General features: G+C 38.1%; 2 protein-coding genes across 7 annotated transcripts in view; one reads left to right on the top strand and one right to left on the bottom strand.

The window, feature by feature from the left end:
• dpp6a (dipeptidyl-peptidase 6a) overlaps nucleotides 1-3,870 on the top strand; it is a 457,192-nt gene extending 453,322 nt beyond the window's left edge. For all 4 annotated transcript variants that reach the window (XM_062020913.1, XM_062020912.1, XM_062020915.1 and 1 more), the window contains one exon: nucleotides 3,132-3,870. In XM_062020913.1, the coding sequence (XP_061876897.1) occupies nucleotides 3,132-3,281 (150 nt within the window). In that variant the 3' untranslated portion in view covers nucleotides 3,282-3,870. The remainder of the gene's footprint in view (nucleotides 1-3,131) is intronic.
• Nucleotides 1-15,088, bottom strand: part of LOC133629869 (gamma-glutamyl hydrolase-like) — a 51,189-nt gene that overhangs the window by 18,796 nt on the left and 17,305 nt on the right. For 2 of the 3 annotated variants that reach the window (XM_062020917.1, XM_062020918.1), the window contains exons 7-12: nucleotides 10,651-10,741; nucleotides 10,435-10,569; nucleotides 10,266-10,346; nucleotides 3,437-3,590; nucleotides 3,111-3,251; nucleotides 1,208-1,301 (exon numbers count right to left, since the gene is read on the bottom strand). In XM_062020917.1, coding sequence (XP_061876901.1) covers nucleotides 3,457-3,590; nucleotides 10,266-10,346; nucleotides 10,435-10,569; nucleotides 10,651-10,741 — 441 coding nt within the window. In that variant the 3' untranslated portion in view covers nucleotides 1,208-1,301; nucleotides 3,111-3,251; nucleotides 3,437-3,456. Of the gene's footprint in view, nucleotides 1-1,207; nucleotides 1,302-3,110; nucleotides 3,252-3,436; nucleotides 3,591-9,352; nucleotides 10,347-10,434; nucleotides 10,570-10,650; nucleotides 10,742-15,088 lie in introns of those variants that run through there. The other variant, XM_062020919.1, reaches the window with a different exon arrangement.

Genomic DNA, 15,088 nt, shown 5'->3' with positions numbered 1-15,088 from the left:
GGTTTTTCTGTGACTATGATAGGTGCGTTTTCTTAAGTTGAATCTTTTCCTGCAATGTCGGCCATCTTTCCTTGATCTTCAGACGCAAATTAACGTATTTACGCTATCAATGACGTCTATTATTCATGTAAATAACAGCAACACAATTACCGCATTTTGACAAATATTTGATAGGAATGAACATCAAAAAACAGACTTGGAGATATGATGATGATGCTGTGCTGCAAGCAATATCAATGTTATATGTCTAGCGCTGGGGTGATGACCTAAACGCGTCTATTTACGTAACTTGCAAGTCATGGGCGTGCATGAAAAAAAATAAAAAGGCCTCTGTAGAAAAAAAGCCTTTTTTGAGAGGGAAAGTTCATAGAAAAAAAACCAGAAGAACACTGTGCTCAGTAAACTGTGCAAATTAGAAATGGCTTTTCACAGCTGCGATGCACGAGCACTTAAAAAGGCGATGTCGTGCCAAATGTTCTTCCTCCGACAGCAACGCGAGCGAGCATGAATTCTGAAGGGTGCAGCGGCACTTCTGTGTTTACATCAGTTTAGCCTGTTAATAAAGAAAAGTGTGGATTGTCACAATCACACTTTGACTGGCAAATATGTCTGATCATGTCACGCCCAAGTTCATAGTATGCATATGGCAATCAGCCTGCTCATTTTCTGGGTTCTACTTCTAGATTTAGCATTTTAAAGTCCCAGCAAAGACAAATGAAGATGAATTAGTATTAATTTTAACATGTTGTAAGTGATTAAACATTATTTCAGTCTCTGGCAGCTGGGGAAACACTTTCTAGATTGATTATGTTCATTACGTCTTCTTTAAATAAAGATGAAAGATTGTTGTGTGTACCAATCATGTTATGAGTGAGTAAGATAACTTTACCTGCTGATAGGGCTGGAGAATTAATATAATTTTAATGTTGATTATGGCTATTATATTTGAAAAAAAAGAAGAAGATTATTAGGTAACGTGCATGCAAATTCCACAGCTTGTCACAAGCTGTGGAATTTGCATGCACGTTACCTCATCATCATGATGATGATGAGGTAACGTGCATGCAAATTCCACAGCTTGTGACAATGAAACAAATGAGTGGAAAAAAAAAAGAGTATGTCTACACAATGAACTAAAAAAAACATTGACAATATGTAAATTACTAGTTTACGCAGGCCAAATAAAAATATGCTTTGTTGTACTAACCTTGTCTCAGTGTATGAACATTTCATCCAGCCATTTGGTGCCAGGCAGCACATCCATTGATCACTGTGCTTATTCACTTAGCAAAGCAGGGCGGCTGCAAATAAACACAGTTCAGTTAGATGTTGTTTTTTTGACTTTGGTAATAAATAAAACGTTGACCCATTATGTTTGTTTGATATACAGTACTGTATAGAGGTGGGGGAAGTAATCCATTGTTAGATGCATTGCAATTCATATATGAGCAATTATAAAATCAATTAAACGTCAATCGATTTATTTATTATAAATACCGTATTTTTCGGAGTATAAGTCGCTCCGGAGTATAAGTCGCACCGGCCGAAAATGCATAATAAAGGAAAAAAACATATATAAGTCGCATTTTTGGGGGAAATTTATTTGATAAAAGCCAACACCGAGAATAGACATTTGAAAGGCAATTCAAAATAAATAAAGAATAGTGAACAACAGGCTGAATAAGTGTACGTTATATGACGCATAAATAACCAACTGAGAACGTGCCTGGTATGTTAACGTAACATATTATGGTAAGAGTCATTCAAATAACTAACATTTAGAACATGCTATACGTTTACCAAACAATCTGTCACTCCTAATTGCTAAATCCCATGAAATCTTATAAGTCTAGTCTCTTACGTGAATGAGCTAAATAATATTATTTGATATTTTACGGTAATGTGTTAATAATTTCACACATAAGTCGCTCCTGAGTATAAGTCGCACACCCGGCCAAACTATGAAAAAAACTGCGACTTATAGTCAAAAAAATACGGTAAAGTAATGCAGAGAAACAAAAATTTGTCTGACCACAGCGAGGCACCTCACCAAGAGATCCGACCAGCAACTTTATTATAAGGCACTTATGTTCCAGTTTTGCACACATTTCCATTAATTTAACTGTTTGTTACTACAAATGCACTGTTTTTAAAAGTTGCAAGTAATAAACGCTTATTTAGTGAACGAAAAGAAATGTAAAACCATCAATAATCGATTTTTAATCGAAATGCGAGGTGCCCAAAGATTCCCACCTCCAGTACTGTATATTGTGTACAAACTTTTACTAACATATGGACTGTTGTCGAAGCTGGAACTCAATCATGTTAACGTTGTTTCTTATTGAGAAATGTACTTCAATATACAAACGTTTCTATTTACGAACCCTGTTCAAGTACTAAATAACTTCGTAAAATGATGTTCCACTGTATATTTACTGATCTGTGATACTTATATAGGTCAAATTATAAACTTGTGCATGAATAGAGTGGTAGAACAAGCATGTGCGGGTTGCTTCTATAAAAAGAAAAATCAAGTGGCCAGGCATGCACATTACAAATACAGTACAGGCCAAAAGTTTGGACACACCTTCTCCTCATTCAATGCATTTTCTTTATTTTCATGACTATTTACATTGTAGATTGTCACTGAAGGCACCAAAACTATGAACACATGTGGAATTATGATATGAATAACTGAAAATATGTTTTATATTCTAGTTTCTTCAAAATAGCCGCCCTTTGCTCTGATTACTTTTTCCCACACTCTTGGCATTCTCTCGATGAGCTTCAAGCACACTTGTGAAGTGAAAACCATTTACAGGTGACCTCTTGAAGCTCATTGAGAGAATGCCAAGAGTGTGCGAAAAAGTAATCAGAGCAAAGGGTGGCTATTTTGAAGAAACTAGAATAAAAAACATGTTTTCAGTTATTTCACCTTTTTTGTTAAGTACCTAACTCCACATGTGTTCATTCATAGTTTTGATGCCTTCAGTGACAATCTACAATGTAAATAGTCATGAAAATAAAGAAAACACATTGAATGAGAAGGTGTGTCCAAACTTTTGGCTTGTACTGTATGTTTCCTTGTTGTTTTCTAAACGTCTAATTACCGGTTGTTGTCGTCATGTCAGATCTACCCAGACGAAGGCCACTTCATCCACAACGAGGGCACCCGGCAGCACCTCAGTCAGTCGCTGGTCAACTTCTTCGAGGAGTGCTTCAGGCTACCAGAGAGACTCTTTGAAGAGGAGCTAGATGAAGAGAACGAAGACGAAGGTTAGCTCGACTGACCACCCCCGTCCTCTAAAATACACGCCTCGGCCAGATTAGTCAACATGTCCAAGCACAAGAATGGTGTCCTCAATATTATGCAACTACAGCATGCTGGACTTAAGACTGCCTCTGGAGCAGCCGAGGATCTCCTCCCATCGCTCACCTTGGTTCTATTCTTCTTCATCATCGTCTGTCTTTGGACCTCCAATCCGAAAAATCTCCACGGAGTGAGAGTGACACTTTGGAATATACTGATCCGTTAATGTGCGACATGATGGACGAGCCCCTGAGCAGTGGTGGAAACAGCAGGACTTGCGCTGTGTAAGGGAAAGAACACTTTTAAAAACTTGTATAATGAAAAAAATCTGTTGGTAGCATTCATCAAACGGTGTCTGGAACTCTGCGGGTCCAGGAAGCGTTGCTGTTTTCTAACGTTGTGATGAAGTTTCCATGTTGGACCGTGCTTTTTGTCGATTGTTCTCAGTGTATGTAAAGTAGCACACTAGCATCCACGCAGCTATTCAAGCATTTTTTTAAATTTTTTTTTACATTTCCACCATGTAGTCATCTATAACTGGATAAAAATTCCTTTACTTGTTTCACCTGACTGCCTTACTTTGTCCCCCCAAAATGTAAACAATCCAAAAAAACAAAAACTGGTTAGCCTAGCTACCATGTTAGCTTGACCTGTGAGCTCTTCTAAAGCTAACATGAACATTAGGGGGTGTGGGAAAAAATCGATTCGAATTCGAATCGCGATTCTCACGTTGTGCGATTCAGAATCGACTCATTTTTAAAAAAAAAAATTTTTTAATTTATTTATTTATTTTTTTTAATTTAAATTAATTTTTTTAAATTAATCAATCCAACAAAACAATACACAGCAATACCATAATAATGCAATCCAATTCCAAAACCAAACCTGACCCAGCAACACTCAGAACTGCAATAAACAGAGCAATTGAGAGGAGACACAAACACGACACAGAACAAACCAAAAGTAGTGAAAGAAAAATGGATATTATCAACAACAGTATCAAAAATAGTTACAATTTTAACATAGCAGGGATTAAAAATCCCTCATTGACATTATCATTAAACATTTACAAAAATAAAAATAAATGAACAATAGTGTCACAGTGGCTTACACTTGCATCGCATCTCATAAGCTTGACAACACACTGTGTCCAATATTTTTACAAAGATAAAATAAGTCATATTTTTGGTTTATTTAATAGTTAAAAAAATTTACATTATTGCAATCAGTTGATAAAACATTGTCCTTTACAATTATAAAAGCTTTTTACAAAAATCTACTACTCTGCTTGCATGTCAGCAGACTGGGGTAGATCCTGCTGAAATCCTATGTATTGAATGAATAGAGAATCCTTTTGAATCGGGAAAAAAATAGTTTTTGAATTGAAAAAAAAATCTATTTTGAATCGAATCGTGACCCCAAGAATCGATATCGTATTGAATCGAATCGTGGGACACCCAAAGATCCATAGCCCTAATGAACATGTAGAAATTGCTGCATAAACATGTAACATGTTCTAGAAGTGTGTACAGTTGAAGGTAAATTGACTTACCTGAGGATGAACGCGGCGAGAAACAAGTTTCACTTTCTTCAAATTAAGCTAATGCTAACCTGGAGACGAGCGAGCACATTAGCAGCGACTGTATAACCAGACGACTTTTAAAATGTAGTAACTATTGTTTGTGCTGTATAATATTCCAAGAAACATTATTTTAAAACTTTATTTGAATGTTGTACAAGATATTTTATAAACCTACACTATTAATGACCTACAGGCCATTTGGTTATACGACATTACTTAGCACAATGCTATAATGTACAGAATCTGCATGGTTGGTTGATTGAAAAACAGCAACATTTACATTTGCAGCAAATACACCACTGCTTAGAATATTAATACAAGCTAATCCTGAATTACTGCCATTGGTCATTGGTGTTGAGGAATAATTGCCTTTGTCATACAAAATTAGCAATTGTTGACGCACAAGTGTCATTTAACTTTTTTTTTTTTTTTTTTAAACTCCTTTTGCAAATATTTTACTGCATGTCTATACGTTAAATGCATCATCAGTTTGACATCTTGAATGTTTTCTTAATGGGTAGCATCAATTACATTTCTCCTTGTACTGCAATTGAAGTGTAAAGAAAAAATGCTTTTATTCAATTCTTTGTGCATTTCAACTGCTTTTCTGACGTTACATACAACTATAAATCTGCCAGATTAAAGTTGAATATCCATTCATCCATTTTCTACTGCTTTTTCGGGGTCGTATATAATAAACGATAAAAGGTCATGAGCGACAGCAATTTTGTTTCATTTTTTTTGTTGAAGGGACAGTGATGACATTTGTTCCTAAGGAGAAAACGAGAAACTAGACGGTGGCATGGAAGTAAATGTTAAGACAAAATAATAAAGACTGACTCTTAATTGTGTTTTCGACTCTGTTTAATTTGACTAAAATCCCCATCATTCATCACATTATAATGAAACATTTACAGTACTGCAATGTATGTTTTTCATATTCATGATGTAATAATGTATGCATGCAGTGTTTCTCATACATTCAATTATTTGTGGCACACTGCCACAAATAAATGTGTACAACTCGATTTGGCCCCACCTTGCATAAACACATCGTCCGGGGGCTGTAGCTTGTCATTACAACTATGTACAGTAGATGGCATTGTAACACCAGAGCAGGGAATAGTGTTGCCAACTTAACGACTTTGTCACTGTATTTAGAAAGTATTTAGACTTCTCTAGGTTATCTTTTTAAGAAAAAAAGACTAGCGACAAATCTTGCAACCTTTTCTGATCTTTTTGGGCACAAGGGTTGCTCAATATAGACCAGGGGTGTCCAAACTTTTTCCATTGAGGGCCGCACACGGAAAAATTAAAGCATGCGGGGGTCATTTTGATATTTTTCATTTTCAAACCATAACAAAATATATGGATTTTTAAAAAAATGTTTTTACCTTTAGGTCAGGGGTCGGCAACCCGCGGCTCTTTGACCACTCTGATGCGGCTCAGCTGCATACTTGCCGACCCTCCCGGTTTTCCCAGTATACTTAACGACCCCCCCGATTTTCCCAGGAGACCGTCTCTCCTAGAAATCTCCCAGGGCAAATATTATCCTATTTTCACTCTAATGACTTAATCAAGGGCGTGCCCTAATGGCACTGCATTAATTGTCCTCTATAACATTTACAAACGGCATGACAGCTCACCCACGTTATGTTGCTTTTACTTGCACACGTAGGAGACAGCAAAGCATACTTGTTCAACAGCCACACAGCTTACACTGACGGTAGTTGTACAAAAACAACTTTAACACTGTTACGTTACAAATATGCGCCACACTGTGAACCCACACCAAAAAAGAATGACAAAAACATTTCTGGAGAACATCCGCACCGTAACACAACACAACAAATACCCAGAATCCCATGCAGCCCTAACTCTTCCGGTCTACATTATACACCCCCGCTACCACCAAACCCCCCCACACATCAACCCCCCCCCCTCTGTGCGTCGGTTGAGCGGAAGAGTTAGTGCTGCATGGGATTCTGGGTATTTGTTGTGTTGTGTTTATGTTGTGTTACAGTGCAGATGTTCTCCAGAAATGTGTTTGTCATTCTTTTTTGGTGTGGGTTCAAAGTGTGGCGCATATTTGTAACGTAACAGTGTTAAAGTTGTTTTTGTACGACTACCGTCAGTGTAAGCTGTGTGGCTGTTGAACAAGTATGCCTTGCTGTCACTTACGTGGGCAAGCAAAAGCTGCATTCTACATGTGGTCAAGCAGGTACGCTGTTTGGGCAGGCTGTAGAGGGAGCTAAAAGCAGTGCCAGCACGTCCTGAAATTCGGGAGTCTCCCGGAAAATTGAGAGGGTTGACAAGAAAGACGCTATCAAGCGTCATTCAAGTAAAAGTCGCGGGCCGCACTAACATCAAATTTCCATATTAAAGTGCGTGCCGGTGTGTGTGTCAGAGACCCCTGGTTAACATAGCGCAAAGCAATTTAAGCTTTGTATGCGGTGTTTTTCATTTTAAATTTTAAAAATTATTTTTGCGGCTCCCATTGTTTTCTTTAATTTGTGAAACTTTCCAAAATGGCTCTTTGAGTGGTAAAGGTTGCCGACCCCTGCTTTAGGTCTTCCGGGGACCATAAAGGGTCTAAGTCATTAAAATGTTAAAAACAAGTCAAATTATTATTATTTGTATTTATTTAACGCTTATAGTAAATCTCTTCAGTATATCAACTTCAGGTTGATATAAAGTAAAAAAAAAAAAAAAAAAAAAGGTTTTATGCCTTTTCTGTCAAAGAAAACTTTTTTTTTTTTTTTTAAATAAAACTGAAATATGCAGTATTTCCCCCCACCGCCCAAAACATTCAGAAAGCAAAGTTTGATGTGAAGTAATAACAGCCTTAAAAAGATCAATAATGCAGGACACCATTGATTTTAATTCATTATTATTTTTGAGTAATCACAGTGAAAAGATAAATAATCCCATTAAATATATTTGGGATCCAAAAGGTGCCCCACTCATACAAAGTGATACATTTTTATTATTTTTTTTTTTACTTTCAACACTTAAGTTACAAGATCAACTTCAGATATATCTGTTGATTTTACGTTTGAACTATTATTTTGTTTGTTTTATGCTCTTTAGTCAAAGAAAACGATGTTTTTGTATGGCAACCACACAATATTTTCCACATAAAACATTTTAAAGTGAAATATTTGAAATAATTGGAGCCTTGAATAGGTCAATAATTCATTATAACATTTGATTTTTTTTTTTTTTTTTTGAGCAATGGCAAAAAAAAGAAAAATAAAGATAGACAAAAGAAAAAAAGAGCAGCCTACATGGCAGCTTTGTGTCAACATTGCAACGTTTTCTAGTTAGATTTCACCTCATTCCACTTTTTTTAATGTTTTTTAAATTTTTGCAATAGCATTTCCAGAATGTGTGGCGGGCCGGTTAACAATCAGCTGCGGGCCGCTAATGGCCCCCGGGCCGCATTTTGGACACCCCTGATATAGACTATCTACAATGTATATGATATGAACTCGTCCGACAATACAGGTTTTATCTATCGTGATAATGCATGTTGTCACATTCTAGATGTGTCACGCAAATTTGTCGACAAGCGGCAACGAACCCATCCTTAACGCAACTTAGCATCCTCGCCTGCCAGCATGGCTACTACAGTGCTTCTAAGTTATCGTATTTTCCGGACTATAAGGCGCACTTAAAATCCTTTCATTTTCTCAAAACTCGACAGTGCGCCTTATAACCCGGTGCGCCTAATGTGCGGAATAATTTTGCTCGCGCTTACTGACCTTGAAGCTATTTTATTTGGTACATGGTGAGATGATAAGTGTCACCAGTAGATGGCAGTCACACATAAGAGATACGTGTAGACTGCAATAAGACTCAACACCAACAAAATCTATCAAAAGGTTTTAGTACGACTTTGGTAAGCTATGAAGCTGCACCGCTTGATGGATTGTACGGTGCGTCAACATACAAGTATTATTATGGTGTGTGTATAAGGTAAGACATTATCTGGCGTTTTGTTGCAATATTATGCAAAAGCAACTTTTCTTACCTTCTGGTACCTGTTGATCTGTATTTGGGATCTGCATATGTCCTGAAAATTTGCGCGCGTTCGTCTTTGTAGTCCGCGAGACACCGTAGTCGATAAGCTTCTTCCTTTTCTCTATCTTCTTGTTTAAAATCTTTAGTTATTAGAGAGTTCCGGTTGGACGGCTTTTACAGGACACATTTCCGGTGTTGTTGTTGCACTAGTGAGCCACGGATGAGGAGATGTTGCTCCGTTGTTGATTTAAGTCAAGTCTGAATGTCATTAAAACAGTTAGCTCCATCTTTTGACACTTCTTCCACCCCTGTCCTTGCACGCTACACCGCTACAACAAAGATGACGGGGAGAAGACGCTGTCGATGGTGAGCCACGTAAATAAGACCGCCCACAAAACGGCGCATCCTGAAGCAACAGTCAGAAAGGGACATGAAGATGGTCTGTAAAACATAATTTATGCAACATTTTGACCAAAGAACCACCATTACATGTTATGTAGACCACAAGAAAGTGTTTTACATTTAGAAAAATAAATAATAATATGACTCCTTTAATGCGCCTTATAATCCGGTGTGTCTTTTGTATGAAAATAGACCTGACTTGACCCGCTCATCGGCAGTGCACCTTATAATCCGGTGCGTCCTATGGTCTTGGTCTGGTACTTTAGTGTCTTACAAGAGGACTAAATGACAAGGAACAGCTCAGACTGCGGTTAGTCTTTAGGCTTTTGACGGCAGGTTCATTGCGAAAGTCTGTTAAAATGAAAAGTGTTTCCCGCCTTCCTGATGGTTGTTTTTAAATTAATATTGAGTTCGCAGCAGCCAGCGTCATCTCACGAAATTCTTGGGTGCCACGAATGTCAATCAAGTGGCAAAAGTAAGGTCATAGTGAAGATTGATGATCGCTAATTTTTAGATCTATTTTTTAATGCGTGGCAGGCTATCGACTGACACACCCTTCGCCATCAACCTAATGGGCACACCTGATTTAGGCCCATCCCTATTTGACACTTTTAGAGACTAACATGAAAGCATGCATCGTTCTTCTCAACGAGCAGCGGGTCCTGCTGTGCCCTGTTGTCCCCCGCCTTTATAGAAGAACAGGTTTTAACAGGATTGTGGCATAAAAAAAACACAACGATAAGAAAGGTAGATAACGGTCATGTGGGAAACGCTGGTATGTGTAACTTTTGCTTAAAATTAATGCTACATTTCACCTAAAAAAGTCAAAATTAAGTAGTTTTTTTTAAATCAATGACATAAGTATTATATATTCGTTGCCCTATGGTAAAAGTTGTTGTTTTCGTTTAGCTTAGAAGTAATATACTTGCTCGAAGACACTGCTCTTACTAGATTTAACCGGACTAAAGTTGTAAATGAGGGCTTGGTCCTCCTCATCCGCTGACACAAAGCTGTGAAAACTCTTCCTGGCTGCAAGTAAAAAAATGAGTTTTTGTTTTTGAGTTTTTTTAAGTAAACGCATGAAATAGATATATTAGCAAAACAGCTTCTGTCCTACCTTCGCCCACAAAGAACTCGGCCATGAAGAAGGTGACCTGGACGGCGGAGGGGCCGTGTGCAAAGTGAGGCTTCCTCCACTCGAATGCGTTCTTCTCCGGGTGCCACTGGGTTCCGTAAATTGGGAAATCAGTCGCTAAACAGTTAAAAAAAAAAAAAAAAGATTAAAAAGAAGTTTCTGGGCTGGAAAGGACAGAAGGAAGAGGTTTATTGATACCTTCAAATGTGGACAAAAACTCTGTTTTTCCATCTGTGTTTGTGGAGAGAATTTTGTAAAACGACTTCAGCGCTTGGGTGGTGTTGTACGCCTTGAAGGGAAAACAAACATGACCACTCAGCTGTGTATTTCAACACCCGGTCATACAGGTTCTATTGACTTTGATTATGTATAATTTGATAGAGGTAATGTACCATATTACTTAACCGTCGAAACAGGTTGCCGTTGCAATTAAAGTCAACTCAAGTTGGTTTTAATTTGAAACAGACCCAAGTACTTTGTAATTATTGTAATAAAGCTGCAACACAGATGGTTGCAGTGAAAGGAGTGAGGCTAGTAAAGCTAACGCAATCAATGTTGATATGCTGATTGATTGATTGATTGATTGATTGATTGAGACTTTTGTTAGTAGGTTGCATAGTGAAGTACATATTCCGTACAATTGACCACTAAATCAATCAAGGATCGAGGTTAGGTCTTTTGAGTAGAGGATGAATAACCGCTTTTTGGAATGCTAGGGGAACAGTACCAGTGGAAAGTGATAAGTTTATAATATTTAACACTGATGGACCTAATAAAACAAAAAGCTCCTTGATAAGTCTCCCAGGAATTGGGTCAAGTAAACATGTTGTTTGTTTTGTCCCATTTACACATTTTAACAATTCCTCCAATGTTATTTCATCAAAGAGGGAGAAACTATTTTGGAGGGCAATGTCCGTCGTATATACAGTCGTATCTGTGTTAATAGAACCCAGTTGTAGCTGAGATGCATTGTCTTTAATCTCTTTTCTAATGACTTCAATTTTCTTATTAAAGAAATTCATAAAGTCATCTGCTGAGTGGGTGGAGCTACTGGGAGGAGTCCCTTGTTGGGTTAGCGATGCTACTGTACTAAACAAAAATTTAGGATCATTTTTGTTGAGGTGGATGAGATTTGAGTAATATTTAGCTTTAGCTGAGGTAAGCATGCGTTTATAAGTTATTAAACTATCACTCCATGCTTGATGGAAAACCTCAAGTTTAGTCGCACGCCATTTGCGTTCCAGCTTTCTACATGATAATTTCTGGGCTTTAGTTTCTTCTGTAAACCATGGAGTACGCCTTTTAGGGGCCCTTTTTAGCTTTAGCGGTGCTACACTATCAATGGTGTCGCGCAGGGCGTCGTTAAAGTTGTTAGTGAGGTTATCAATAGAGCCCACATAATTTGGGAATGGTGCCATTACCGAAGGCAGTAGGTCAGTAAGAGTCGTCGTTGTGGCAGCATTAATGTTGCGGCTGCTATAGTAGTTATTATTATTATTATTAGTTTGTTGACAATGAGTCAGAACTTCAAATTTTATAAGGTAATGATCGGACATTACTTTAGTGTACGGGAGTATCGTAACTTTGGAGGTGGTGACACCCCTGACGAGCACTAGATCTATCGTATTACCGTTGCGATGCGTGGGTTCATTTATTATTTGTGTAAGACCACAGCTATCAATTATAGTCTGGAGCGCCACGCATGGAGGGTCCGATGGGGTATTTATATGGATGTTAAAGTCTCCCATTATGATTATATTGTCGGCGTGCGTCACTAGATCAGCAACAAACTCTGAAAATTCATTGATAAAGTCCGAATAGGGCCCTGGGGGGCGGTAGATGACAGCCAGGTGCAGAGGCAGCGGTGTGACAAACCTCACAGTAAGCACCTCAAACGAGTTATATTTATTATTTAGGTCCGAGGTAAGGCTAAAGTTTTTGTTGTATATTAGTGCAACACCCCTTTTAATGGGACGGGCAATATGCGTTCCCGTATAGCCAGGAGGAGACGCCTCACCCAGCGCAAAAAATTTGTCTGATTTGAGCCAGGTCTCGGCTAGACCAACGACATCAAGATTGTTGTCTCTAATGACTTCATTAACTAATAACGTTTTGGAAGACAATGACCTTATGTTTAAAAAGCCCATACTATAGGTGGTGGGCTGTTTTGAGGAGTTTTTGTTGAAAGTATCCGTAGTAGCAATATTAATAATGTTACGTTTATTATGCGTAGTGCACTTTGAATAATTTTGACCATATCTAGGAATTGATATGACAGGAATTTTTAGATTGTTTGCCACCTCAGTAAAATGCATGTCCATCTCTGACGCAGAAAAAACATTATGTGAGTTGTATATTATTCTAAGAGAATTGCTATGTGTGCAGGGATTATCCAGCCTGGCGCTGGCTAGTTTTAGCTTAACAGACTCCTTATTAGCGCTTCTTTGTGGATTAGCATTTAGCTTTTTCGTTAGCCCCGCTAACAACAACAACAAATGGTAACACCCGAATACGTTTTTCAACTTGTTTAAGTCGGGGTCCACTTAAATTGATTCATGATACAGATATATACTATCATATATACTATCATCATAATACAGTCATCACACAAGATAATCACATTGAATTATTTACATTATTTACAATCAAGGGTGTGGGGGGGGTAGGATATGGGCAGCAAGTAGTGGACATAGAGAGAGAGAGAGGGAGAGAGTGAATTATTTACATTATTTACAATCAGGGGTGTGGAGGGGGGGGGTAGGATATGGACAGCAAGTAGTGGACATAGAGAGAGAGAGAGAGAGAGAGAGAGAGAGAGAGAGAGAGAGAGAGAGAGAGAGAGAGATCAGAAGGCATAAGAAAAAGTATCTGCATTTGATTGTTTACATTTGATTATTAGCAATCCGGGGAGGGTGTTAGTTTAGGGTTGTAGCTGCCTGGAGGTGAACTTTTATTGCGGTTTTGAAGGAGGATAGAGATGCCCTTTCTTTTATACCTGTTTGGAGCGCATTCCACATTGATGTGGCATAGAAAGAGAATGAGTAAAGACCTTTGTTAGTTCGGAATCTGGGTTTAACGTGGTTAGTGGAGCTCCCCCTGGTGTTGTGGTTATGGCGGTCATTTATGTTAAGGAAGTAGTTTGACATGTACTTAGGTATCAGGGAGGTGTAGTGGATTTTATAGACTAGGCTCAGTGCAAGTTGTTTAACTCTGTCCTCCACCTTGAGCCAGCCCACTTTAGAGAAGTGGGTAGGAGTGAGGTGGGATCTGGGGTGGAGGTCTAGAAGTAACCTGACTAGCTTGTTCTGAGATGTTTGGAGTTTAGATTTGAGGGTTTTGGAGGTGCTAGGGTACCAGGAGGTGCATGCGTAATCAAAAAAGGGTTGAACGAGAGTTCCCGCCAGAATCCTCATGGTGCTTTTGTTGACCAGAGAGGAGATTCTGTAGAGAAATCTCGTTCGATGGTTAACCTTTCTGATTACCTTGGTTGCCATTTTATCACAGGAAAGGTTAGCCTTTAGAATGGAACCTAGGTAGGTGACCTCATTTTTCCTGGTGATAACAATGTCACCCACTTTTATAGTGAATTCATTGACTTTCTTAAGGTTGATGTGGGACCCAAACAGGATGGATTCCGTTTTACCCAAGTGTATGGATAGCTTGTTGTCAGCGAACCAGGTGCAAGTTCTACAGAGCTCAGCACTGAGGATTTTCTCCACCTCATATATGCTCATATATCTCTTAACTAAAGGCTGGTAAAAAAATATTTTTGAAATCTTCAAAGACTTTTTTTTAATCTGTTACAGACTCTACACCTAAAAATAAAACAAATCTGGCATTGAGCAGTGTTGATCGTTAGTGTGCGGTGTGTTACAATAACGCAATAAACGGGCCAAACTCTAATCTTCCAATATGGTGATCTAATAAAATGGAAAGAGAAAAAACATTGCATCAAACCACCAGAAAAACAGGTAGTAATTTTGTGGTAAAAGTCATGAAAAAAAGGTGTGGTTTTCAGTTTTATAGCATTTGATGGATAAAAACCATCGGTAAGTTTTCTAGCATTTTTACAGAATTTCTATGTAAGAAATGCCTTCCAAAGCATCCTAAAAATGGAAAATATTTCTACCCTCAATCCCAGCTGCTATTTTTCGATTCCTCTATTTGTTTTTTTACCCTTACTGGGATTCTTGGTTTTCATTTAACACCGACAGACACTGAAAAGGTGTGTTACTGTTTGTGCCATGGCACCATCTTTTGGATGAATTCGCTCAATGCAGGCGTTGCGTGTTGAAAATGCATTTCCTGCTTCATCCTTTGAAACGGAAGTACAACCGTCCATAGCGTTTCTGCTCAAAAGGATTCTTCATTCACCACTCCAAGCAATGTTGGTAAGTTTTACAATATATAACGAGAACAATTCACACTTACTAAACCATGTGTGATATCTGTAAGAGTGTTTGTATGCATATTTTTACGTGCTATCGTAATGTAATCCAGCTAGCGTTTTTAGCATTAGCGAATATGCGAACAAGTTTACAAGTGTCTGTGTTAGTATTATTACCTTACAATGGCATTATTTTTTTATTGTTTTAGTTTCATACATTTACCAAAACACAGTGAAGTTATTGAATCT

The sequence above is a fragment of the Entelurus aequoreus genome, linkage group LG15 (assembly GCF_033978785.1).
Source record: "Entelurus aequoreus isolate RoL-2023_Sb linkage group LG15, RoL_Eaeq_v1.1, whole genome shotgun sequence".
In the NCBI taxonomy this organism is placed as follows: Eukaryota; Metazoa; Chordata; class Actinopteri; order Syngnathiformes; family Syngnathidae; genus Entelurus; species Entelurus aequoreus.
Note: the sequence above shows the minus strand (reverse complement) of the source record. Positions and strands in the feature narration are given on the sequence as shown.